Genomic DNA, 27766 nt, shown 5'->3' with positions numbered 1-27766 from the left:
TTGTCAGCGTATTGCGCAAATAATACGCCAATGAAAGTCTATGGGGGCGAGAAAAATACGGATTCCACACGGACCAGCAGTGTGACTTGCGAGAAATGCGCAGCGGTGTTAGTGAAAAGTCGGTAATTCAATTGCCGGCTTTTAACTTCTCCTGCCTAAACCCGACATGATATGAGACATGGTTTACATACAGTAAACCATCTCATATCCCCTTTTTTTTTGCATATTCCACACTACTAATGTTAGTAGTGTGTATGTGCAAAATGTGGGCGCTGTAGCTGCGAAAATAAAGGGTTAAATGGCGGAAAAAATTGGCGTGGGCTCCCGCGCAATTTTCTCCGCCAGAGTGGTAAAGCCAGTGACTGACGGCAGATATTAATAGCCAGGAGAGGGTCCATGGTTATTGGCCCCCCCTGGCTACAAACATCTGCCCCCAGCCACCCCAGAAAAGGCACATCTGGAAGATGCGCCTATTCTGGCACTTGGCCACTCTCTTCCCACTCCCTGTAGCGGTGGGATATGGGGTAATGAAGGGTTAATGCCACCTTGCTATTGTAAGGTGACATTAAGCCAGATTAATAATGGAGAGGCGTCAATTATGACACCTATCCATTATTAGTCCAATTGTCTGAAAGGGTTTTTATATATATATATATATATATATATATATATATATATATATATATATATATATATATATATATATATATATATATATATATATATATATATATATATATATATATATATATATATATATATACTGTATATATGTTTTCCCGAACATTTGAGCACATAAATCCATTAGATGTCGGTTTTGCAAGCCTGCGAGAAAATATCGCAGTACGGATGCCATACGGATTACATACCGAGGATGCCATGCGCAAAATACGCTGACACACCCTGCCTACGGATCACTATTTTGGGAACATTTCTCCGTATTACGGCCGTAATACGACCGTAAAAAACGGACCGTATTGTCTTACGCTGAGTGTGACTCCAGCCTTACTCATAGGATGGATAGACATGTTGATGATATGCAAATGGTTAAAAGATGGATACAAATCTTTCAAAACGTCTTGATTTATCATAATGTGTGAGTGCCACTCACAGAAATACACGTGCTTACACGCTTTGGCATACTGTCAGTGAGGTTATTAATGGTTACCTGAGAAACTTTCTGGCTGGTGGAAAGAATTCTTACCCTCCCACTCTTCCAATATAATGAGACCCCTGGGCAACGGCATGAAGAGGCCTTCACGAGGAAAGGTCCTACTCCTGGAATTATGGTGTTGGGTGATCTAATGTGCTGTAGCCAGACCTCTCTAGTCTTTATTCCAGGTACACTAACAGTTCAAAGTTGCATTCATTTGGATGTGGAACAAGTGCTACATCGATTTCTCTGAAGTATCTCAGGAGCTGTTTTTCAACACAACAAAACCAGTGGTATAAAATTCTATGACACAACCGTGGTGTCCTTATGATCAGTGAACCCTTAGTTTAAATCATTGAGAGGTGTAGATTGTAAAATGGGGTCAGTTATAGGGGGTTCTGCTGTTCTGGCACCTCAGGGCCTTTTCCAGTGGCTCATGGCACCCACACTGTAATATGGCACTCCTTCCCATCTCCACTTTCCACTGTGCCTGAAAAGTTATTTCCAATTACATGTAGGGTATTGGTGCACTCATGAAGAAATGGTCCGCACATTTTTTGTGCAATTTCTCCTATTAGCCCTTATAATAATTAAAAATTTCAGGCTAAAACAACATTTTAGTGGGAAAAATGTATAAAATTCTGTGAGGCTTATGTGGTGTCAACATGCTCACTGCACTCCTAGGTGAATCCAGTGGGGTACAGTTTGTAAAATAACTCAGAATGGGGACTCCACTGTTCTGGCACCTCAGGGGCTCTGCCAATCAAACTGTTATAGCAAAATCTGAACTCCAAAATGGCGCTTTTTCCCTTCTAGTTTTCAACCACATATTGGCTTTTTGGCATACTCGGGAGAAATTGCACAGCACATCATGTTCATTTTCTCCTATTAATATTCTTTTTGAAAATTAAAAGCCTGGGGTCAAAGCAAGATTTTAGTGGAAAATGGTAATTTTCCATTTACTGAGCCCAATGTAATACAATTCTATGATTCTGCTGTGGGTTTAAAATGCTCATTACACCCCTAGATGAAGTCTTCAAGATGTGTAGTTTCCAAAATAGTCAATTGTGGGGGTTTCTGCTGTTTTGACATGTCAGTGGCTCCATAGGTGCGACATGGCATCCACAATCTTTCCTGCCAAACTTGCACTCCAGAATTGAACTGGCGCGCTTTCCCTGCTGAACCCTGCTGTGTGAGTAGTTTTACACCACATATGAGGTATCCGTGTACTCAAAAGAAATTGCACAACAAATTATAAAGTCCATTTTCTTCTGTTACCCTTGCTCAAATTAAAAATTTGGGGCTGAAGTAATATTTTTTCAGGAAAAATGTATTTTCTAATTTTAACGGCTCAACGTTACAAAATTCTGTGAAGCAGCTGTGGGTTCAAGGTGCTCACCACACCTTTAGATAAGATCCTTGAAGGATGTAGTTTCCAAAATAGGGCCACTTGTGGGGTTTTTCACTGTTTAAGCACATCAGGGGCTTTGCAAAAGCAACATGGTTTCCGCTATCTATTCCAGCCAATTTTTCACTCCAAAAGTCAAATGGCGCTCCTTCCCTTCCAAGCCCTGCCGTGTACCCAAACAGTAGTTTTCCATCACATATGGATATTTTTGCACTCGGGAGAAATTGCACAACCAATTATACTGTCCACTTTCTCCTGTTACCTGTGTGAAAATGCAATATTTGGGGCTAAAACAACATTTTGTGGGAAAAAGTAAAAACATTTTTTTCTCCCACATTGCTTTAATCCATGTCATGTAAATGGACTCTTTCACGAGGTAGGGCTTTGCCTTGAAGATTACTCCGCCTCCAGAGCTTATTTTACATGAAGGGAGAGTTACCAGTGTGAGTTAAGTAACACAGAACAGGAGAATGAAATTTGTCTCCTCACAAACACCTTTTTTTTTTGCAGCTATCTGAGCTCTGCTGAATTGCAGCAGTATTGTAACCCTGTCTGCCTGTGAGATGGAAGCAGAGAGGAACCTGCAGATGTCAGTTATAGTCACACACAGCTCTGCAGTGAGATCAGGAGAGCAGAGAGCGGCCATTACACATCACACTGATAACTCCCCCTTCATGTAAAATAAGCTACATATAAGAAAAAAATGGACTTCTATTAAATAAGACCTCAGATTGCATATATCAAGTTAATATTTTATTCAGCTTCCTGAAGGTATGACATTTTTCACCAGTCTATAACCTGTATGCCCATATTAATAATTTAGATTGGTCAAATGTGGTGACAGATTCCCTTTAACCCTTCTAACTTCCTAACCAAACAAAATTGTTGAAAAAATTATGCAAATGTAAAGTAGAAATGTTAATTATAAACAATTGTGTGTGAGATATACAGTGCCTACAAGTAGTATTCAACCCCCTGCAGATTTAGCAGGTTTACACATTTGGAATTAACTTGGCATTGTGACATTTGGACTGTAGATCAGCCTGGAAGTGTGAAATGCACTGCAGCAAAAAAGAATGTTATTTCTTTGTTTATTTTTTTTTTTTTAATTGTGAAAAGTCTTTTCAGAGGGTCATTTATTATTCAACCCCTCAACCCACCAGAATTCTGTTTGGTTCCCCTAAAGTATTAAGAAGTAGTTCAGGCACAAAGAACAATGAGCTTCACATGTTTGGATTAATTATCTCTTTTTCCAGCCTTTTCTGACTATTTAAGACCCTCCCCAAACTTGTGAACAGCACTCATACATGGTCAACATGGGAAAGACAAAGGAGCATTCCAAGGCCATCAGAGACATGATCGTGGAGGGTCACAAGGCTGGCAAGGGGTACAAAACCCTTTCCAAGGAGTTGGGCCTACCTGTCTCCACTGTTGGGAGCATCATCCGGAAGTGGAAGGCTTATGGAACTACTGTTAGCCTTCCACGGCCTGGACAGCCTTTGAAAGTTTCCTCCCGTGCCGAGGCCAGGCTTGTCCGAAGAGTCAAGGCTAACCCAAGGACAACAAGGAAGGAGCTCCGGGAAGATCTCATGGCAGTGGGGACATTGGTTTCAGTCAAAACCATAAGTAACGTACTCCACCGCAATGGTCTCCGTTCCAGACGAGCCCGTAAGGTACCTTTACTTTCAAAGCGTCATGTCAAGGCTCGTCTACAGTTTGCTCATGATCACTTGGAGGACTCTGAGACTGACTGGTTCAAGGTTCTCTGGTCTGATGAGACCAAGATCGAGATCTTTGGTGCCAACCACACACGTGACGTTTGGAGACTGGATGGCACTGCATACGACCCCAAGAATACCATCCCTACAGTCAAGCATGGTGGTGGCAGCATCATGCTGTGGGGCTGTTTCTCAGCCAAGGGGCCTGGCCATCTGGTCCGCATCCATGGGAAGATGGATAGCACGGCCTACCTGGAGATTTTGGCCAAGAACCTCCGCTCCTCCATCAAGGATCTTAAGATGAGTCGTCATTTCATCTTCCAACAAGACAACGACCCAAAGCACACAGCCAAGAAAACCAAGGCCTGGTTCAAGAGGCAAAAAATCAAGGTGTTGCAGTGGCCTAGTCAGTCTCCTGACCTTAACCCAATTGAAAACTTGTGGAAGGAGCTCAAGATTAAAGTCCACATGAGACACCCAAAGAACCTAGATAACTTGGAGAAGATCTGCATGGAGGAGTGGGCGAAGATAACTCCAGAGACCTGTGCCGGCCTGATCAGGTCTTATAAAAGACGATTATTAGCTGTAATTACAAACAAAGGTTATTCCACAAAATATTAAACCTAGGGGTTGAATAATAATTGACCCACACTTTTATGTTTAAAATTTATAAAAATTTAACTGAGTAACAAAACTTTTTGGTTTGTAAGATTTATGCATCTGTTAATAAATCCTGCTCTTGTTTGGAGTTTGAAGGCTCTAACTTATTTGCATCTTATTAAACCTGCTAAATCTGCAGGGGGTTGAATACTACTTGTAGGCACTGTACGTTAACTATCTGGCTTAGGCTACTTTCACACATCAGGCTTTTTGTTTCAGGCACAATCTGGCAATTTTTGGAAATAATTGATCCTTTTTTTTTTTTTATGCTGGATCCGTTTTTTTCCCATAGAGTTGTATTCGCGCCGGATTGTGCCTGATGGCCAGACGTTTCATCCGTTTTTTTCCGGATCCGTCCAAATAGTCGTTTCCGGCGGACGGAGAAAACGCCCACTGCAAGGTTTTTTTGTCCGGTGGAAAAAAACGCACAGTGACGGAATCGGCCAAAAACACATGAAACAGAGGTGTGAAACAATGAATCCGGCGCCCGGATCCGGTTTTCAAAGCATTTTCCATACAAATCATGCTGATTTTCCGTTCTGGTCTCTCTCTCTCCCGCTCTCCCCCTCTCCCAGGAAGTAAAAAAATCCATGCGCATTAAAGAAGACCAGATCCAGCTACAAAACGGATCCGGCGCATCAGTTTATCACCATTTACGTCGGATCCTTTTTTTTTTAAATTAGCCAGATTTAGCCTGAAAACAAAAAACTAATGTGTGAAACTAGCCTTAAGGACATAAGAATTAAGTCTCCAAAATTGCAAAATTAATATCACTTTGTTTTTATTCTATATGTAAATTTTAGCCAAACTTGAGATATTTTCCCACACAAATTTAAAAAAAATATAGACCTAAATTTACAACTAGCATAAAGTACAATGTGTCCGCAAAAGCTATTTCAGAGTCACTGGGATATGTTAAAGCGTTCCAGAGTTATTACCTCATAAAGTGACACTGGTCAGAATTGTAAAAATTGGCCTGTTCAAAAAGGTGAAAACTGAGATGACGGGGTTAATAACCTCACTGATAACAAGTATGTGTGTTTCCTTGGGAGGAATTCGTATGCAATGCTGAATAAATTGAGATGTTTTAGAAAAAAAAAAAAATTGTTGTCTTGTACATCATTTGCATATCATTAACATGTTTATCCTGTGTTTTCCATAATTCCATGACCACGAGCCTTTGCCTTCTTGGTGTGTCATTTCAACGGCGAGGAGTCTCATATGTATATATTAATCTTCATATCGATTTTCTATTGTTTAGGAGATGGCTCACAAGATATGAAGCCCTTGAAAGATGTCCTCCATGGAAGTTCCTTTAGCGCTACCTTGGTGCAGTGGGAGGAAGATGAAATCCCTAGGTTTGTAAACATGGTTCTCACACTTGCTTAGTGCTATAATTTTGGCATGTAATTGTGGCTTTTAAGTAACTGTGCCGAGGATAATTACAACCCTACTGGCTGTCAATTCATTTTAGGCTGTTTTCCCTTGATGACAAACCTCTTCAGAGTGGCTGCTTTGACTTGACTGTGCAATTTTACTCACTCTTGTTGAACAGGTGACTAGATCTTTTATGAATGGAGTTGTCTGCCTGAGAACTTATTTTATGAGTTCGTAAAGGCTTCCTCTGTTCAAGATCTCTCTGGCTAGAGCAAGGCTATGAAGAGTGCCTCACACTGGAGGATCCATCTTGTCTTAAATTACACAGAAGACCCATTAATTGTGCACAATGTAATACTCAATTTCCCCTCCGGAGGAGCTGTAGAGAACGTGAACACCTAATGGCAGGTTTCCCCACACAGAATAGCCCAGGGGCTTGCAGCCAAAGCCACTTTATGATCTCTATTATTACCAAGTCATCCTTCTATACACAGTGGAGAATCTCTTTAACACCTAGCTGGTCTTTGGCTATGTGCACACGTTGCAGAATTGCCGCAGAAATTTCCGCAGCAATTCTGCAGCTCCCTGCCGCGGGTATAACGCATGCAGAATTGGCATGTTTTCCCACTAAACACTAACGTTTTTCAAGCGTAATTAGCTTGCAGAATGCTAGCATTTTCCAAGCGATCTGTAGCATCGCTTGGAAAAGTGATGGACAGGTTGATCACACTTGTCAAGCATAGTGTTTGACAAGTGTGACCAACTTTTTACTATTGATGCTGCCTATGCAGCATCAATAGTAAAAGATAGAATGTTAAAAAAAAAATTTAAAAATGGTTATTCTCACCTTCCGACGGCCCCCGATCTTCTCAGCAGCGCTCCCGGCGGCTTCCGTTCCCAGGGATGCATTGCGCGAAGGACCTTTGTGACGTCACGGTCACGTGACCGCGACGTTATCCCATGTCCTTCGCGCAATGCATCCCTGGGAATGGAAGCCGCCGCGTGCACCGCTGAGAGGCAGGAGGACTCCGGGGGCCATGGGAAGGTAAGTAAATCAATATTTTTTATTTTAATTCTTTTTTTTTTTTTTTTTTAACAGGAATATGGTTCCCAAGGGCCTGGAGGAGAGTCTCCTCTCCTCCAGACCCGGGTACCATCCGCACATGAAGCGCTCACTTTACGCATGGTGGGCATAGCCACATGCATAAAGTGAGCGTTTCAATGCAATCCTATGGCTGCAGAATCGCCGTGATTCCGCACAAAGAATGAGCTTGCTGCGTATTTTTCCACCGCAGAAAAATACGCAGCATTAGCACAGCATTTTGGAATCCCATTTAATTCAATGGGCTGTGTTGTGCATGCTTTTTTGCAGCATTTTCGCCGCGAAAAAAATGCGGCAAAAAACGCATACAATCCGCAACGTGTGCACATAGCCTAAAAGTGAATCTTTTAGACTGAATGATATTTTTCTGTGTGCACTGTAATAGCTCAGGAGCAGTTCTGCCCCATTGCTTGCTCCAGATTTAGTGCAGTGTTAATACTTTTCAGTGCTCTCTGCCTCTGGAATATAAATGGTAGCATTAGGCAAAGATTCTGTGCACTGACAATCTTATAAGTGATATCTTGTTAGTTTATGTAATTCAAGGCCCATCATTTGTGAGCGTTTTCTTCACCCAAAGGTCACGTATTAAATTCCACTTTTGGACAGATGCTCCCACAGTTTATTCATTCCAGATCCTTGCACTACAGACTAAAATAAAAATAAAATGGCAATGCTGCGTGACCCTCATGAATCTTGATGCTGAGAGAACAGAACTAATATTGCTTACATATAATCATGTAGGGTACTGAACTACCAAGACCTTCTTTAATGGAATAGACCCTTGGAACCAACCCTAAAAATGGAAGTCAGCTCCCCTTATCCTAGACCTTAACAGTGCCTCATGTAGGATCTTAAATAATGCCTTCACTTCTAAGATTTTAGGCTTTGAGTAGAGTTGGGCTTTAAAGGAGGTTGTGTTTCTGTCCCCATGACCTATAAAGGTATATTCACATAGTCGCAGACATTTCCATTCATCTGGATAAGGTTTGCAGAAATTCATGTTTGCTGCCAAAACGACCCCATTCAGATGAATATAAGATGCTGTCAAGTCAAAATAATTTTCGCTTTGTGTGTAATATACCAGTGGACATTCATTTGAGAGGTCAGCATGTAAAGCTACCTGTCCTTGCAGTACCAGGGGGGCAACTTGTCAGTGCCAGGTGCTGGTCAGAAAAACTAGGCCTGTGGTGAACAGATGTCACCTTCACACTATTATTTTAAAAGGGGTTTTTAGTGAGACAGTCCCACTAGAAATTGCAGTGTTATGAGGCTCAGTTGTCCTTACGTGTAGCAAATAGGTTGTCCGGTTTTAAGCGGCAAGTCTGCAGGCACGCTATTCGTCTGTAGACTTGTGAATCCTCATGTCCCTTGCACGGAGTTCTGTGAGGACTCTCACTTAATACAATACAGTTGCATTAAGCGATGCTGGAAACAGTCTAGTCTGCATGTAGCAAGGAGTATGCATATTGGATACCTGTGGTCACATGACCATTGTTCCCGGCAGAGAATCCTCACACCACACAGTGCGGGTGAAGTGAGGATTCAAGTAGAAAAAAAAATTGTCCTGGAAGGTTGACAACCCCTTTAATTACGGTAGTTAAAAGATGTCTACACAAATACAAAGCTGCCCATGTGCCCTCTTTGTATGGCGATTATTGAATGATGTGTGTAGTGGGGGAAGCATTTTTTTGGGGGGTCCAGGGCTATTTATACTTGAAGGGATTGTCTAGTACTTTTATATTGTTGGCCTATTGATGCAGTAGAGCATAGCTCAATCAACTGTATTTCGGCAGGGTTGTGCAGATCCACCCCTATATATTCGAATAGGGACACATGTGCAGTACCCTGCCTTGGCCATTATGCAGTTGATGGAGTTGTACTGTTCTGCTCTGCAACTGATCACTCCCTTTCACTCTGGTTTGCTAATCCTCCAGTGATAAAAGTGAGTAAGTGACACAGTGCTGGAATCGGGATCTCTGTCTCTACATCATGCTGCTCTCAGACTAGGTGGCAAAAACCTGATGACAGATTCCCTCTAAGCCTTATTGTTAAGTTGTTACTACTTATTGTTATTGTGCTGAGGTATTCTGCGTGTATTGTTCTGTTTTCCAGCTACTAAGCAGGCGTATCATGTCTCTTACAGCTCTTTAATGTTAGGAGGAGTAGAACCACAAAGTACCTGTGAGTTGGAGGTGGATGCTGTTGCTGCTGATATTTTAAATCGCCAAGAAATCGAAGGTAAGCATTTTTACTTACCGTATATACTCGAGTATAAGCCGACCCGAGTATAAGCTGACCCCCTTAATTTTGCAACAAAAAACTGGGAAAACTTATTGACTCGAGTATAAGCCTAGGGTGGAAAATGCAGCAGCTACCGGTAAATTACAAAAATAAAAATAGATACCAATAAAAGTAAAATGAATTGAGACATCAGTAGGTTAAGTGTTTTTGAATATCCATATTGAATCAGGAGCCCCATATAATGCTCCATACTGTTCATTATGGCCCCATAAGATGCTCCATACAAAATAGGCCCCATATAATGCTCCATACTGTTTATTATGGCCCCATAAGATGCTCCACATACAAATATGTCCCATATAATGCTCCATGCAGTTCTTAATGGCCCCATAGATGCTCCATATAATGCTCCATGCAGTTCATTATGGCCCCATAGATGCCCCATATAATGCTCCATGCAGTTCTTTATGGCCCCATAGATGCCCTATACAATGCTCCATGCAGTTATGGCCCCATAGATGCTCCATATAATGCTCCATGTAGTTATGGCCCCATAGATGCCCCATATAATGCTCCATTCAGTTATGGCCTCATAGATGCCCCATATAATGCTCCATGCAGTTATGGCCCCATAGATGCCCCATATAATGCTCCATTCAGTTATGGCCCCATAGATGCCCCATATAATGCTCCATGCAGTTATGGCCCCATAGATGCTCCATATAATGCTCCATGCAGTTATGGCCCCATAGATGCTCCATATAATGCTCCATGCAGTTATGGCCCCATAGATGCCCCATATAATGCTCCATGCAGTTATGACCCCATAGATCCCCCATGTAATGCTCCATGCAGTTATGGCCCCATAGATGCTCCATATAATGCTCCATGCAGTTATGGCCCCATAGATGCTCCATATAATGCTCCATGCAGTTCTTTATGGCCACATAGATGCCCCATATAATGCTCCATGCAGTTATGGCCCCATAGATGCCCCATATAATGTTCCATGCAGTTATGGCCCCATAGATGCTCCATATAATGCTCCATGCAGTTATGGCCCCATAGATGCCCCATATAATGCTCCATGCAGTTATGGCCCCATAGATGCCCCATATAATGCTCCATGCAGTTATGGCCCCATAGATGCCCCATATAATACTCCATGCAGTTATGTCCCCATAGATGCTCCATATAATGCCCCATATAATGCTCCATGCAGTTATGGCCCCATAGATGCCCCATATAATGCTCCATGCAGTTATGGCCCCATAGATGCTCCATATAATGCCCCATATAATGCTCCATGCAGTTATGTCCCCATAGATGCCCCATATAATGCTCCATGCAGTTCTTTATGACCCCATAGACGATCCATATAGCATTGTGCCACATGTAATGCTGCTGCTGCTGCACTAAAAAAAAAAAAAAAATCACATACTCCCCTCTCGTCCCTGCCCGCTGCTCCTCAGCGTCCCGTCTCTCCGCACTGACTGTTCAGGCAGAGGGCGGCGCGCACACAAATACGTCATCACGCCCTCTGACCTGAACAGTCACTGCAGAGGACGCGGAAGACGAGGCGGCAGTGGAACGGGGAAAGGTGAATATGACATACTCACTGCTCCCAGCGCTCCTGGCACGGTCCCTGCATGTCCCACATCTTCGGGAGCGGCAGCTTCTTCCTGTAGTGAGCGGTCACATGGTACCGCTCATTACAGTAATGAATATGCGGCTCCACCCCTATGGGAGTGGAGTCCATATTCATAACTTTAATGAGCGGCACCAGTGACCGCTGAACAGGGGAAGAAGCTGCCGTGCCCGAAGACGGTGGGACATGCGGGGACCGCGTCAGGAGCGCTGGGAGCAGGTGAGTATTTGACAGGCGTCGCTCCCCCTCACCCGCCGACCCCCCCGCCTTCCATGACTCGAGTATAAGCCGGCTTATACTCGAGTATATACGGTATCTTTAATCCATTATTAAATTCTTTTTATTTTTAGCTTTATTTTATATTGGTCTGAATAATATAAGTACTTCTAATACACCATTAGATAGAATGTCGTTGGCAGCACATGTAAACAAACCATACCTCCTCCTTTAGGATGTCCTTATTCTGATGTGATCTTAAGATGGCCATATACATTAGATGTCAGTGAAATCTGTTTACCTGACCGCTACTTTCCTGACGACTTATATACCTGTGTGATTTACTCTGAATGGGGAGAGGGGAGTAATCTGATGACTGACAACTCTGGCAGTAGCTTACTTCGCTGAAAGTAAAAGGTTCTGGTATATTGAAAAACAATAACCCGATGATTTTTCCTCCAAGTGGTGATACAGAAGATGCATATGATTTTGGCACAGAAGAAATCTCCGATTATCTGTGACCTTTGACCCAGTAATAAAATATAACCTGAAGTCTTGTTTCAAATGTTTTCCATAATAGGGTAGTTGGTAGGATGCATTCACATGCTGCAATTTTTTTCCCACAGTTACTCTGCAGGTATCAATATGCAGAAATGCATATAGACTAATCCCCAGATTTTTCCCTTGTCCCCTCCCCACAATGCTCTGCTCTGTTAAAATCGGCAGTAATAAGAAAATGGCAAATACAAAACTGATGAGCCACGCTTCAGATATTCATATCCACATAGCTCATTCAGAGAAGGAAAGAACAGGTTCTCTAGTGCCACCTATTGAATGCATCAATCCGAAGTCATTATCAACCCTTTTAAAGAGCCTTGGTACATGACTAGTGATAAGAAGCCAAACCAAAAACTCCATTTGTAGATATGTGTTTTGGGATGTTTGCTCCTCATCAGTGCAAAGCAGAGCAACTAATTTCGCTAGGAAAAATTTCTACTTGAGAGTGGCAAGTGTGCGTAAGGAGACTTATAGGCCTCCCATGCTCTTCTGGGAATTTAAATATGCAAATAGAGAAAGACAGTAACTTAAGTGCCACCTATTGGCAGTAGCTATCCTAGAAGTCATTATTGACCCATAAAACGACCTTGACTCTTTACTTGGGTTGAGAAGCCAAACCAGAAATTCCATTTGCATACATGTGTTTTGGGGTGTTTGCCCATCATCAGTGCAAAGCAGGAGACATGTTTTTATTTTTTATTTTCTTGTTTAATTTGCGTTGTACTGAACATTCGTTGGAAATTTTGAACGTGGATTAAAAATGTGAACGTAGCGTAGCGATATATGGAAAGTCCAAGTATATAGTTGAATACTAATATTTAGCATTGTTCAGTAAAAGAAAATAGCACCTGAGAAACAAATTGGTTGTCCTTTTTTTTTTCTCTACAGCTCAGATAGGAAAGAATCCTGGCCTGCAAGCAATATGGGAAGATGAGAAACAACGTCGTAGAGAGAAGCAGCAGTCTTCCCAGGTCGCTCCTCCAGATTCACAAGGTAAACAGTGGAGATATTAATAGAGATGTGATTAGATGAGGTGAGAGCGACTTACTAGATTAACAATTCAGTCCTTTCTAGTATAAGATTAGATTGGGTTTTGTATATGGCGGATTCATAAAGCTTTTTTGCAAAACAATCCCACATGTTTCCCGGCACATGTACGCTGTTTAGAACGATCCACCCGCAGCTGTTAACCCGTTATATGCGGCTGTCAATTGCTGACAACTGCATGTAATCTGATTGCGCCAAAAGCGCATCACTAATACCGCCCATCGGTGACCCTGTCACATGATCGCAGGTCACCGATGGGTCGGCATGACATCCAGAGGTTTCCAGCACGCCTCTATGGTTGTCATTGCCAGATTGCTATGAGCGCCACCTGGTGGTCGTCGCTGATAACAAGTGAGCATTTCTGCTACATACAAGCGGTCTGATCATTGCCTGAGTGTAGCAGAGGCGATCGGGCTATTGCAGCTTCTAGTGTCCCATGCAGACTGTTGAAGCATGCAAAAAGTAAAAGAATTTTTTTTTTTTTTTAAATATTAAAAAAATAAAGTTCAAATCACTCCTCATTCAAAATAAAACCATTTAAAAAAAATACACATATTTGGTATCGCCGCATTCAGAATCACCCGAGCTATCAATATTAAAATAATTAATCCAAATGGTAAATTGTTTAGCAAAAAAAGTCAAAACTCCAGAATTACTTTTTTTTGGTCGCTGCAACATTGCATTGAAATGCAATAATGGGTGATCAAAAGATCTTATTATACACACCAAAATGGTATAATTAAAAATGTTAGCTCAGCGCACAAAAAAATAAGCCCCAGATTACGAAAGTTGCTACGGGTCTTGGAAAATTGCGCAATTTTTTAAAATTATTTTTTCACCATTTAAATAAAAAACAACCTATACATGTTTGTATATTTGCAATTTCACCGCACTTTGAATTTTTTTCAGTTTTCCAATGGTGTCATTCAAAAGTACAACTCGTCCCACAAAAAAAACAAGTCCTTACATGGCCATATTGACTGAAAAATAAAAAAGTTATGGCTCCGGGAAGAAGCGGAGTAAAAATCAGAAATTCCAAAAACAGAAAAACCCAAGATGGTGAAGGAGTTAATGCAGGGTTCATCTTGGAAGGTCTTGTAGTATTAGTAGGACAGAACATCAGGTCCCGGGATCTTCCCATTTGGAAGGTTATGGATTATATCCTTAATTTCCTATTTGGTAATTACATAATTTAATGATGCCATTGCTTCTGAGGAAACAGAAGGCAATTGACTATACCGTACATCCAAGAATAAACCAGTTAGGATACTTCTGGCTTGTGGGCTCGCTGGGAGAGTAGAAGGAAGCGAGTCCGGTAATGCTGTTTTGACCGTTTTAGTGCATATAACAATATTTGCTATTTATTCACGTGACAGCGTTACATAAAAAATAGATAGCTTCTGATATGTTTCACACAGTTCGCATGTGTAAAGTATAGGATTCTGTAAAAGTACAAACTGCATAGTCACATTATTGCATTAGATAGCTTATGTTGGGTTTGTTTTTTTTTTGTTTTTTTTTTAAAGACACTTTTTAATATAAAAAAAAAAAATCCTCAAATAACCCCTATAAAGTTCAAATGCTGATTTCTGGACTTTTCTTTGGAAGAGATGTATGCAAATATAAAAAGTTTGGGGGTGAAATCCTGCTGACAGATTTCCTTTAAGCAACATATTTATTGTACACAATTATGTAAAACAGTGCCAGCCTTCTCACCACATTGTAGGAACATACTGACTGATCTATGGATTGACCAAGCTTCAGAAACCTGCTGAAGAATTTGACAAATGGCCGTTGTATCTCTGGGAGTCCATCTTATTTTTTTCTGTTCCCTTAGTAGTGCATCTATTTTTGTTAATCCATAGATCTTGTAAGTAAATGTGCAAATCTAGGATTAACATTCTGTATTAAATCTAAGCTTTCCCAATGGGTGATACTTAAAGTTTAATTTCTGCACTGTTTATTTCTTACCACCATTATTGCTCTTCACTAAATCGGGTCTATAAATCGGTTAGGAAGTTTTTAGCCCGTGTCTTAATGGAGTATTACCATCTAACACTATTGAGACCTGCATTTATCTTGAGAAACAGTGCTTGTTACACACTACTGTTAGGGGAGAGGTGGTCGGAATTTCCTTACAAATTAATAGGAACCCCCACTATGTCTACGCTGACAGTGATGCATGTTTAGAGCCCCATTTTTTAGATAGATGCAGATCCCATTGATGCGATTCACATCTGCTATCCTGGGGATACGCCATAACTGTATGAGAATGCTGCAGGCTTTTCATTGCAAATAACCCTAAGCATATCCACCCTGTGTGAACATAACCTTGAGCATGAACAGTATAAAAGATGATTATAAACAACCTCCAGTGATAGATGGTAGATCATCAGGTAGCTGGAGAACCTGGAGATCAGCTGTAGTGGTATTTTTCTAAACTATTGATAGAATTCTTGGCAGTTTTTTTTCCAATGTGGAATAATTTTTACATGCATTTTTTTTTTCGTCTAAAGATCGTGGATTTGTAGCTGTGACAGAAAGTGAAAAAATCTTTCAGAAAAGGCTTAAAGAAATTCTGAAGCAAAATGACTTCTCAGTGTAAGTATGAGACCTCTTACAAGTATGGCAAGTAAATAGTTGCACCCTGTGGGGAAGGCTGTGCGCGTCAATCACCATTTCAGAGTTTAGTGTCAAAATACATGAAAAAAACGTGAAATACCTGCAGTACCTACAATGTAAGCGTGCTCCGGATTCTGATCTGGTTTAAAATGACAATCTACAGGGTTAAAAATAAAACTCTGTTCTATATATCAGCTGTTACAATTTTAGTAGTAGAGCTTGGATTCTTCCTGGAAAATCATAACAAATTCTGCTCTTTGATTTAGCAGAAGAATGGTTTTAATATTTAGATTTCTTGAGTCCTAATTTTAATAAAGAATAGCTTTAGGATGTAAGCATAGCCATCATGGTATACAATTTCATATGTCTTTTCCCCATCATTCCTTCTGAACAGGACAATGTCACACTCCCTGGACTCCAGCAGCATGTCCGAAGATTTCTCTGCAGAACTCACATTGCATTCAACGTTGGACTTGTCGGAGTCCGTTCCTTGTACACCAGCTAACTTGGTGGAGGTGCACAGAGATCCTCAAGAAAGTAAGGCTCTTAGTATTGTTTTAAATTGAACCTATAGCCAGGTTTTCCCTATATAAGCACCACCTTTAAGCCCTCTTACCTGGCAGTACAGCACCATGTATATAAGCTACCAATAGATCAAAGAACATACCTTATACGATTATCTCGCACCAAGTGCTAATCGCAGCGGTCCGCTCGAATGGGCGTTTCTGGTCTGTGCGCAGCCTCTCCTCTCTACCCACAACAGCCGGCCTTCTTACTTTGATGGATGATGTCTCCTATGTCCCAATGCTGAAAATGTTGAGCCTGTGCAGTTGAAGGAAGCAAAGACCTGTGTAGGTGCACTTCATTCTGTCCTGAGGGAACCAATAACCCAGAAGTTAAGCCGGCACATGTGCATTACAGATCTTTGCTCTACCTCAGCAGGGCAGAGCAAAAAGCATTCATGTATAGATCTGTGCTTCAACTGCACAAGCTCGAGATTTGCAGCACTGGGTGAATGTCATAGGAAATGTCATCCACATCCAACAAAACAGGAAGAGGCCAGTCAATGCTCCTATCTGAAATTAAATATAGCATTGCATGGCTTTTAAGCCTCCTTACACTGACATTTTACTCTCCACAAGGAGAAATGTTACCCCTTAGATCCCGGTCAGAAGCCTCTCATATAGCCAAATCAGATCTCATGCTTTGCACTGTGGAGGGGCAAAACCACAAAACACATGTTTGCAAATTGAAATTCTGGTTTGGCTTTTATCTGAAGTCATATGTCAATGCTTATTTAAAGGGTCAATATTGACTATTAGGATTGCTACTTCCAGTAGGTGACACTAGAGTTGAAGCCCTCTTCCTCTCTGAAGAGGTAATGAGCACAGACCATTAGCATACGGCATGGCCAGGGCTCTGGAGTCGGTGTCCATTTTGGTGGAGTCTGATCTGGTATAAAATGGATCAACTCTGACTCCTAAATTATAAAATAAATTAATTTCAGTAGTTCAGTGCAGGATGTGCTGTAAATTTTTTCATAATAATTTAGAAAAGTTCTGAACTGTCCTATAATGTCTGTTCTGTTCCTGATATAAGGAAGTAGGCTATTAGGTGAGATGAATCTGTGCTGCACTTTATGTCCATGCTCAGTAGTGAGGCAGTACTGTGCAGACGGGAGTCAGGGAAATTAAGGAGTCGGAGGTTTGGCTTACCAACTCCACAGCCCTGGGCATTGCAGACTCTAGAAGGGGATCTGGGGCGTATGTACAAGTGGATGGATTGCTGTGTAAGAGGGCTTAAAGGTAGTGCTTTTAGTTTATATGGGCAAAACCTGATAACAGGATCCCTTTAAGGGGTTTCTTAAAACGCACTTTTGTGTCTTGTCACTATTATTAATAGGGAGCAGAGAGCAGAAACTAGATTGGAGAATGAAATTACACTTCTAAGACTTGTTGTTCGTGTATCTGATATCTGTGAAATAATGAATTCTTCTTACATAGAAGCTGAGCCATGTGAGGATAAAGGCTATACAGATGCTGTGATTGATGAAGAAGCCATTTTAAATATCATGGAAAATAGTCAATGCTTCCAACCTATGCCTCAGAGGTTGAGTCAGTCTCCTGTATTCTGTAAGTAAATCTAATGTCTATTCTTAAAGGGAATGTGTATGTTTTCCGTGTTGCGTTTATTTTCTATCCTCTGATCGATGGAGCTGCAGGTGTCTGTTCTGTTAAAAGGCTACTACACTGTTGTAAGTTGATGACATATGCCTATGGTATTCCATCATTTTCTTACGAATAGGGATTTATCTCCGGGACAATCACGCCATCCTGAGAATGATGGTTGTAAAGTGCTCAGGAAAAACGTAATTCTCCAAATTATTCCCACTGACCATAGTAATGTCGGCTGCAGAATAGGAATCCATCGACTCCCAAGTTCACAGCACTTGCTGCTAATCATCTAAGAGTAGCTGGAATGCAGAAGTAGAAGTTTTGCAGAGAAGAAACACGAGTGCAATTGCCACGCCTTATACTTCTGCATACATGCTTACAGTCATGGCGAAAAGCTTTGGGACTGATCCAAATTTTGGTTTGCGCAAAGTTTCCTGCTTCAGATTTTATAATAGATATTTGCATTAACTCTAGATTGTTACGAAGAGAGATCAGATGAATTGCAAAGTCCTTCCTTGCCATGAAAATCAACTTGATCACAAAAAAACACATTGCTTCTGAATTTTAGCACTGCCAAAATATAAGCGGCTTACTGCATCATTTCAGCGATGATCTTGTTGGCTCAGGTGAAAATGTTAACACAAGACCGTTGGTATCACTCTTTCATGCTGAATGAATTGAACAGCAGACTGGTTTCTTGAAAAGGGAGCTGCTACTCTAAATCTGTAATAATAATACAATTATTTATATAGCACCAAAATATTCAGCTGCTCTTTACAATTAAACGGGGACACGTGGAAACAAAGACATCACAAAGTGACACACAGTTTGACAGTTACAGGAGGAGTGAGGACCCTGCTTGCAAGCTTACAGTTTATAAGGAAATAGGGAGGACACAGTGGGTAGTAAGTGATTGTCATGTATGGTCCGGCCATCTAGGTGTAGTTACCAAGTCTTATTGGGTAAGTGCATAAAATTGTGCACCCTTTAAAGACTATAATATTATGTTTACGCACTTAAGGTGCCACGATTTGTCTGTTCTTCTCTCCCAAACAGGGTTTTTTGTATAAGTCCTATTGGGTGCAAGGAGAAATTGGACCCAGATGAATAGGAGGGACTAGATTTTGAGTAAAATTTAGAAAGAGGGAACAGGCAAGAGTTAGGTTTGTGAATTGATGTGATAGGCCTGTCTAAAGAGATGTGTTTTTCAAGCATGTTTAGAGAAGTGGGGGCTAAGTATTAGTCGGATCATCCAGGGTTGTCCAATACAGAATACCGGCACTACACAAGAGAAGTCTTGAAAACTGAGGTTCAGATTATGGAGGATGTTAGTCTTAGATCGGCTATGGAGTGGATATTATGGTAGGGTGGTAGACGGATGAGCGAGGAGATATAGGGTGGTGCAGAATTGTGGAGAGCTTTGTGGGTGAGAGAGATAAGTTTGCCTTGTATTCTGTAGTGAATGGGCAACCAGTGCAATGACTGGCACAGGGTACATACATAGTTGTAGCGACTGAACAGAAATACCACCCTGGCTGCCGCATTTAGGACAGATTGGAGAGGAGAAAGTTTGGATAGAGGCAGATCAATCAGAAGACAGTTGCAGTAGTCCAGATGAGAATGAATGAGAGCGACAGTAAGCGTTTTTGCAATTTCAATGGTGAGAAAAGATTCTGGAGATGTTTTTGAGATGTAGGTAACATGAGCGAGTGAGGGATTGGATTGGTATAGGGAATAAAATAAATTTTTGTGTTAAATATAACTACAAGACAGTGAGCTTGCTGCTCAGGAGTTATGGTTGAACCATCCATGGTAATTGCAATATTTGGGTATAAGTCAGTTACTAGAGGGAGGAAACATGAGACATTCAGAAGTTCAGTTTTGGAGAGCTTCAGCTTGTTAGTGAGGACATGATGTTAGAGATAGCGGACAGAAAATCTCTGGTATTTTGTATTAAGGTAGGGGGAATGTCAGGAGAAAAGGTGTATATTTGGGTGTCCTCAATGTAGAGTTAATTCTGGAAACCAAATGCTGATGGTTTGGCCATTAGAGGCAGTAGGGAAAAGAGGGGGCCTAGGAATGAGCCTTGAGGAACCCCAACAGTAAGGGGAAGATTAGAGAAGTAGAAGTTGGCAAAAGATACAGTGAAAGAGCAGTCAGGTAGGTAGGAGGAGAACCAAGAGAGAACACTGTATTTGAGGATGATAGAGTGGAGTACAGTGAGGAGGAGCTGGTGATCCACAGTGTCTAATGCTGCAGAAAAATCAAAGAGAAGTGGCCATTTGATTTAGCTGTTAGTTAAATCTTTAAAGCTATGTGCACACGATGCGTTTTTGATGCATTTTCGCAGCATTTTTGGAAATGCTCCAAAAACGCACTGCAATACTCTAAAGCAAGGTAATGCAATGACAATCCTGAAGTGTTGTGCACATGATCAGTAAATTTCTGTCCCTATTTGCAGCGTTTTATTTTCTGCAGCATGTCAATTCTTTTTGCCTTTCTGCAGCGTTTTTGACTCAGGCTTCAATTGAGTTGGCTGCCAAAAACAGTTATTTGTCAAAAGGAAATGATGCCAGACGGAGAATGTGTTTGTGTGGGCAGACAATATGTGTGTGGGCAGACAATGTGTGTGGGCGGAGAATGTGTGTGTGTGTGGGCGGAGAATGTGTGTGTGTGGGCGGAGAATGTGTGTGTGTGTGGGCGGAGAATGTGTGTGTGGGGGCGGAGAATGTGTGTGTGGGGGCGGAGAATGTGTGGGCAGAGAATGTGTGTGTGGGCGGAGAATGTGTGTGTGGGCGGAGAATGTGTGTGTGGGCGGAGAATGTGTGTGTGGGCGGAGAATGTGTGTGTGTGGGCGGAGAGTGTGTGTGTGGGCGGAGAATGTGTGTGTGTGGGCGGAGAATGTGTGTGTGTGGGCGGAGAATGTGTGTGTGTGGGCGGAGAATGTGTGTGTGTGTGGGCGGAGAATGTGTGTGTGTGTGGGGGGAGAATGTGTGTGTGGGGGGAGAATGTGTGTGTGTGGGGGGAGAATGTGTGTGTGTGTGTGTGTGTGGGGAGAATGTGTGTGTGTGTGTGTGGGGGGAGAATGTGTGTGTGTGGGGGAGAATGTGTGTGTGGGGGGAGAATGTGTGTGTGGGGGGAGAATGTGTGTGTGGGGGGAGAATGTGTGTGTGGGGGGAGAATGTGTGTGTGTGGGGGGAGAATGTGTGTGTGGGGGGAGAATGTGTGTGTGTGGGGGGAGAATGTGTGTGTGTGGGGGGAGAATGTGTGTGTGTGTGGGGGGGAGAATGTGTGTGTGTGTGGGGGGAGAATGTGTGTGTGTGTGTGGGGGGGAGAATGTGTGTGTGTGTGGGCGGAGAATGTGTGTGTGTGGGCGGAGAATGTGTGTGTGTCTGTGTGTGGATGGAGAATATATGTGGGTGTCTCTGTGTGTGTGTGTGTGTGGGCGGAGAATGTGTCTCTGTGCTGTGGCGGAGAATGTGTGGGTGTCTGTGTGTGGGTGGAGAATATGTGGGTGTGTGTGTGTCTGTGTGTGGGTGGAGAATGTCTGTGTGTGGGTGGAGAATATGTGTGTGTGTGGGTGGAGAATATGTGTGTGTGTGTGTGTCTGTGGGTGGAGAATATGTGTCTGTGTGTGGGTGGAGAATATGTGTGTGTGTGTGCGGAGAATGTGTCTGTGTGTGGGCGGAAAATATGTGCGTCTGTCTGTCTGTCTGTGCGTGTGTCTGTCTGTCTGTGTGTGTCTTTGTGTCTGTCTGTGTGTACCCAGGCATCATCTAATGGGACTACTACTCTCATATGGCTACGTGTTTTGTCACATATACCGTAATATGAGCCGGTGATGGGAGACTAGTCTGTGTTCAATTGTAAAAAAAAAATTAAAAATGTAAACGTTTACATTTACAAACAATCAAAAATAATAAACCACCATATACTCCATGTCCACCATAGTCCATTTAATATCGAGTGTCCCATGTCGATCTCACCCGGCCACAGGCGATACACTGCGGGAGCGATTATCTCCTGTTATTGTATCACTGAGCTGCCGTGAGAGGTCACCGGAGTTCATCAGCTGACCAGTTCCGGTGCTCTCACTTACGGCACAGCTTTGTGGGAAAGTTCTCATACAGCGGTAATGCCGTGAGAGCACCAGAGCTGATGAACTACGGTTAACTCTCATGGCAGCTCAAGTGATACACTGCGGGAGCGATTACCTTCTGTCAGTATCGCCTGAGGCCATACTACCCGATGTGACTGTTCTACACGTGAGTTTGCCGTGGGACACTCGGTATTAAATGAAATACATCGGACAGGATAGTATTATATGTTTGTATACTATTTTTTGATTGCACGAGACGAGGGCATCGGGGATTAAGCGTTCAGTAAATATGGTAAATTTAGATTCAATAAAGGAGTCTGTGTCATTAGTCTAGCTATGTCTTTATTTTCCATGTAACTATAGAATTAGTAATGGATAGGTGTCTTATAGACACTCGTTATAATGGGTATTAACCCCTTAGTGACAGAGCCAATTTGGTACTTAACGACTGAGCCAATTTTTACAATTCTGACCACTGTCACTTTATGAGGTTATAACTCTGGAACGCTTTAACAGATCCCGCTGATTCTGAGATAGTTTTTTCGTGACATATTGTACTTCATGTTAGTGGTAACATTTCTTCAATATTACTTGCAATTATTTATGAAAAAAAAGGAAATATGGCGAAAATTTTTAAAATTTTGCAATTTTCAAGCTTTGTGTTTTTATGCCCCTAAATCAGAGAGATATGTCACAAAAAATAGTTAATAAATAACATTTCCCACATGTCTACTTTACATCAGCACAATTTTGGAAACAATTTTTTTTTGTTTGTTAGGGAGTTATAAGGGTTAAAAGTTGACCAGCAATTTTCTCATTTTTACAACACCATTTTTTTTAGGGACCATATCACATTTGAAGTCATTTTGAGGGGTCTATATGATAGAAAGTAACCAAGTGTATTTAAACAACACTGCTGAGCAGGCACCATCTACAAATATTTACTATTTAAGGGGATCACCAACTGCATACCAAACAACAATGGAACAAAATAGAGCAAAGTGTATGCATGAGAAATGGGATCACCACAACAGTTTAAAATTTATACAAAAAACATCTTTATTTTAGGAAACAAACACAACAACATAAAAACATTTAAAAACCCCAAAATATGACCTGGGGTAAAAGGTCCATATAGATACCAGATAAATGCTATAATATTGCACACAACATTAAACAGCCTATGCACATTAATGTACAGATAACCAAACCACTATTCCCAGCATATGGGCGTTATATAATACAGTATGATATTACACATCAAGTTATACACTCTTAAATAGAGGTTAACACTCCATACCATACCCCATGTATGAGGAACTAACAAGGAAGATGGTGAATGGAATACAAAATATACTAGACGCAAGCAGATCCCTAGACCCTGCTGTGCACTGACCTAAGTCTTACCCTACCTAGCAGGCAGGCTGTTACAAGGTTCCCGGGGTGGTGGGTTTAGTGGATTTCAATCAGGCTGTTCTGTTTGCTGAGACCACTAAACCCACCACCCTGGGAACCTTGTAACAGCCTGCCTGCTAGGTAGGGTAAGACTTAAGGCCCCGTCTCACTTAGCGACGCTAAAGCGATCCCGACAACGATACGACCTGTCAGGGATCGTTGCTGCGTCGCTATGTGGTCGCTGGTGAGATGTCAAACAGTGAGATCTTCCCAACGATCGCTGCTGCCATCTCACTGTTTGACATCTCACCAGCGACCTGTAGCGACCTGTACAACGATGTCACATGGGAGCTATTATGACGATTCAGTGTCTGAGTCGTCAACGAGGTCGTTGGTAAGGTGTCAAACACAGCGATGTGTGCTACCCAGCGGGACCTCAACGATCAAAAAAAGGTCCAGGCCATTCCGACACGACCAGCGATCTCACAGCAGGGGCCTGGTCGCTGCTACGTGTCACACATAGCGAGATCGCTACTGAGGTCGCTGTTGCGTCACAAAACTTGTGACTCAGCAGCGATCTCGCTAGCGATCTCGCTTAGTGAGACGGGGGCTTTAGGTCAGTGCACAGCAGGGTCTAGGGATCTGCTTGGTGTCTAGTATATTTTGTATTCCATTCACCATCTTCCTTGTTAGTTCCTCATACATGGGGTATGGTATGGAGTGTTAACCTCTATTTAAGAGTGTATAACTTGATGTGTAATATCATACTGTATTATATAACGCCCATATGCTGGGAATAGTGGTTTGGTTATCTGTACATTAATGTGCATAGGCTGTTTAATGTTGTGTGCAATATTATAGCATTTATCTGGTATCTATATGGACCCTTTACCCCAGGTCATATTTTGGGGTTTTTAAATGTTTTTATGTTGTTGTGTTTGTTTCCTAAAATAAAGATGTGTTTTGTATAAATTTTAAACTGTTGTGGTGATCCCATTTCTCATGCATACACTTTGCTCTATTTTGTTCCAAAATAACCAAGTGTGACACCATTCTAAAAACTGCACCCCTCAAGGTGCTCAAAACCACATTCAAGAAGTTTATTAACCCTTTACGTGCTTCACAGGAACTGAAACAATGTGGAAGGAATAAATGAACATTTAACTTTTTTTTTTTTTTGCAAACATTTTACTTCAGAACCTTTTTTTTTTTTATTTTCACAAGTGTAAAAACAGAAATTTAACCATAAATTTTGCTGTGCAATTTCTCCTGAATACGCCGATACCCCATATGTGAGGGTAAACGACTGTTTGGGCGCACCACAGAGCTTTGAAGAGAAGGAGCGGCGTTTGACTTTTTCAATGCAGAATTGGCTGGAATTCAGATCGGACGCCATGTCGCGTTTGGAGAGTCCCTGATGTGCCTAAACAGTGGAAACCCCCCACAAGTGACACCATTTTGGAAACAAGACCCCTTAAGGAACTTATCTAGATGTGTGGTGAGCACTTTAAACCCCCAGGTGCTTCACGGAAGTTTATAACGTAGAGCCGTGAAAATAAAAAATGGAATTTTTTCTACAAAAATGATCTTTTTGCCCTCAAATTTTTATTTTGACAAGGGTAACAGGAGAAATTAGACCATAAAAGTTGTTGTGCAATTTCTCCTGAGTACGTCGATACCCCATATGTGGGGGTAAACCACTGTTTGGGCACACTGCAGAGCTTGGAAGAGAAGGAGTGCTGTTTTACTTTTTCAATGTAGAATTGGCTGGAATTGAGTTCGGACACCATGTCGCGTTTGGAGAGCCCCTGATGTGCCTAAACAGTAGAAACCCCCACAAGTTACCCCATTTTGGAAACTAGACCACTTAAGGAACTTATCTAGATGTGTGGTGAGCACTTTAAACCCCCAAGTGCTTCACAGAAATTTATAAAGTAGAGCCGTGAAAATAAAAAATCCTTTTTTTCCCCTCAAAAATGATTTTTTAGCCTGCAATTTTTTATTTTCTCAAGGGTAACAGGAGATATTGGACCCCAAAATCTGTTGAACTGTTTGTCCTGAGTACGCTGATACCCCACATGTGGGGGGGAGGGCACTGTTTAGGCACCTATCGGGGCTTGGAAGGGAAGGAGCGCCGCTTGGAATGCAGACTTTGATGGGATGGTCTGCGGGCGTCATGTTGCATTTGCAGAGCTCCTGATGTACCTAAACAGTAGAATCCCCCCACGAGTGACCCCATTTTGGAAACTAGACCCCCCAAAGAGCTTATCTAGATGTGTGGTGAGCACTATGAACCCCCAACTGCTTCACAGAAATTTATAATGTAGAGCCATGAAAATAAAAAAATCATGTTTTCCACAAAAATGATCTTTTCACCCCCAAATTTTTGCTTTCACAAGGGTAACAGGAGAAATTGAACCCCAAAATTTATTGTGCAATTCATGCTGAGTAGGCTGATACCCCATATGTGGGGGTAAACCACTGTTTGGGCGCATGGCAGAGCTCGGAAGGGAAAGAGCGCCATTTTGGAATGCAGACTTTGATAGAATGGTCTGCGGGCGTTGTGTTGCGTTTGCAGAGCCCATGATGTACCTAAACAGTAGAAACCCCCCACAAGTGACCCCATTTTGGAAACTAGACCCCCCAAGGAACTTATCTAGATGTGTGGTGAGAACTTTGAATGCCCAAGTGCTGCACAGAAGTTTATAATGCAGAGTCATGAAAATAAAAAATATTTGTTTTTCCACAAAAAAGATTTTTTAGCCCCCAAGTTTTTATTTTCACATGGGTAACGAGAAATTGGACCCCAAAAGTTGTTGTCCAATTTGTCATGAGTACACTGATACCCCATGTGTGTGGGGGGGACCACTGTTTGGGTGCACGGCAAAGCTCGGAAGGGAAGGAGCGCCGTTTTGGAATGCAGACTTTGATAGAATGGTCTGCGGGCGTTATGTTGCGTTTGCAGAGCCCCTGGTGTACCTAAACAGTAGAAACCCCCCACAAGTGACCCCATTTTGGAAACTAGACACCCCCCCAAGGAACTTATCTAGGTGTGTGGTGAGAACTTTGAATGCCCAAGTGCTGCACAGAAGTTTATAATGCAGAGTCGTGAAAATAAAAAAAAAAATTTTTCCACAAAAAATATTTTTTAGCCCCGAAGTTTTTATTTTCACAAGGGTAACAGAAGAAATTGGACCCCAAAAGTTGTTGTCCAATTTATCCCGAGTACGCTGATGCCCCATATGTGGGGGTAAACCACTGTTTGGGCGCACGGCAGAGCTCTGAAAGGAGGGAGCACCATTTGACTTCTTGAGCGCAAAAGTGGCTGTGGCGTTTAGAGACCCCCTGATGTACCTAAACAGTGCAAACCCCCCAATTCTAACTCGAACCCTAACCCCAACACACCCCTAACCCTAATCCCAACCCGATCCATAATCCTAATCACAACCCCAACGATAATCACAACCCTAACCCCAAAACAACCCTAATCCCAACCCTAACCATAACCCTAATCAAAACCCTAAATCCAACACACCCCTAATCCTAATCTCAACCCTAACCTCAATCCTAACCCTAATCCCAGTACACCCCTAACCCTAATCCCAACCCTAACCTTAATCCCAAATGTAACGCTAATGCCAACCCTAATCCAAACCCTAATCCCAACTCTAACCCTAACTTTAGCCGCATCCCTAGCCCTAACTTTAGGCCCCAACCCTAACCCTAGCCCCAACCCTAACCCTAGCCCTAACTTTAACCCTAGCCCTAACCTTAAATTTAGCCCCAGCCCCAACCCTAGCCCTAACTTTAGCCCCAACTCTAGCCCTAACTTTAGCCCCAACCCTAACCCTGGCCGAAACTTTAGCCCCAACCCTAACCCTATCCCAAACTTTAGCCCCAACCCTAGCCCTAAGGCTACTTTCACACTTGCGTCGTGTGGCATCCGTCGCAATCCATAGTTTTTAAAAAAAATTTTATATGTGCCCGCAGGGTGCGATTTTTGCCCATAGACTTGTATTGCCGACGGATCGCGACGGATGGCCACATGTCGCGTCCGTTGTGCACTGGATCCGTTGTGTTTTGACGGACCGTCGTCACAAAAAAAGTTCAATGTAACTTTTTTTGTAAGTCGCGTCCGCCATTTCCAACCGCGCATGCACGGCCATAACTCCGCCTCCTCCTCCCCAGGACATAGACTGGGCAGCGGATGCGTTGAAAAACTGCATCCGCTGCCCACGTTGTGCACAATTTTCACAACGTACGTCGGGCCGACGCATTGCGACGGCCCCGTACCGACGCAAGTGTGAAAGAAGCCTAACCCTAACCCTAGCCCTAACCCTAAATTTAA

At 42.3% G+C, this 27766-nt stretch overlaps 1 protein-coding gene across 1 annotated transcript in view; it reads left to right on the top strand.

Annotated features, from left to right (window-relative positions):
• The window catches only part of REV3L (REV3 like, DNA directed polymerase zeta catalytic subunit), a 263811-nt gene that overhangs the window by 149469 nt on the left and 86576 nt on the right, over positions 1-27766 (top strand). The window contains exons 5-10 of the mRNA XM_077289474.1: positions 6201-6297; positions 9562-9656; positions 12970-13074; positions 15645-15729; positions 16145-16287; positions 17754-17882. Of these exons, the coding sequence (XP_077145589.1) occupies positions 6201-6297; positions 9562-9656; positions 12970-13074; positions 15645-15729; positions 16145-16287; positions 17754-17882 (654 nt within the window). The remainder of the gene's footprint in view (positions 1-6200; positions 6298-9561; positions 9657-12969; positions 13075-15644; positions 15730-16144; positions 16288-17753; positions 17883-27766) is intronic.

Source organism: Ranitomeya variabilis, chromosome 2 (assembly GCF_051348905.1).
Source record: "Ranitomeya variabilis isolate aRanVar5 chromosome 2, aRanVar5.hap1, whole genome shotgun sequence".
Lineage (NCBI taxonomy): Eukaryota > Metazoa > Chordata > Amphibia > Anura > Dendrobatidae > Ranitomeya > Ranitomeya variabilis.
Note: the sequence above shows the minus strand (reverse complement) of the source record. Positions and strands in the feature narration are given on the sequence as shown.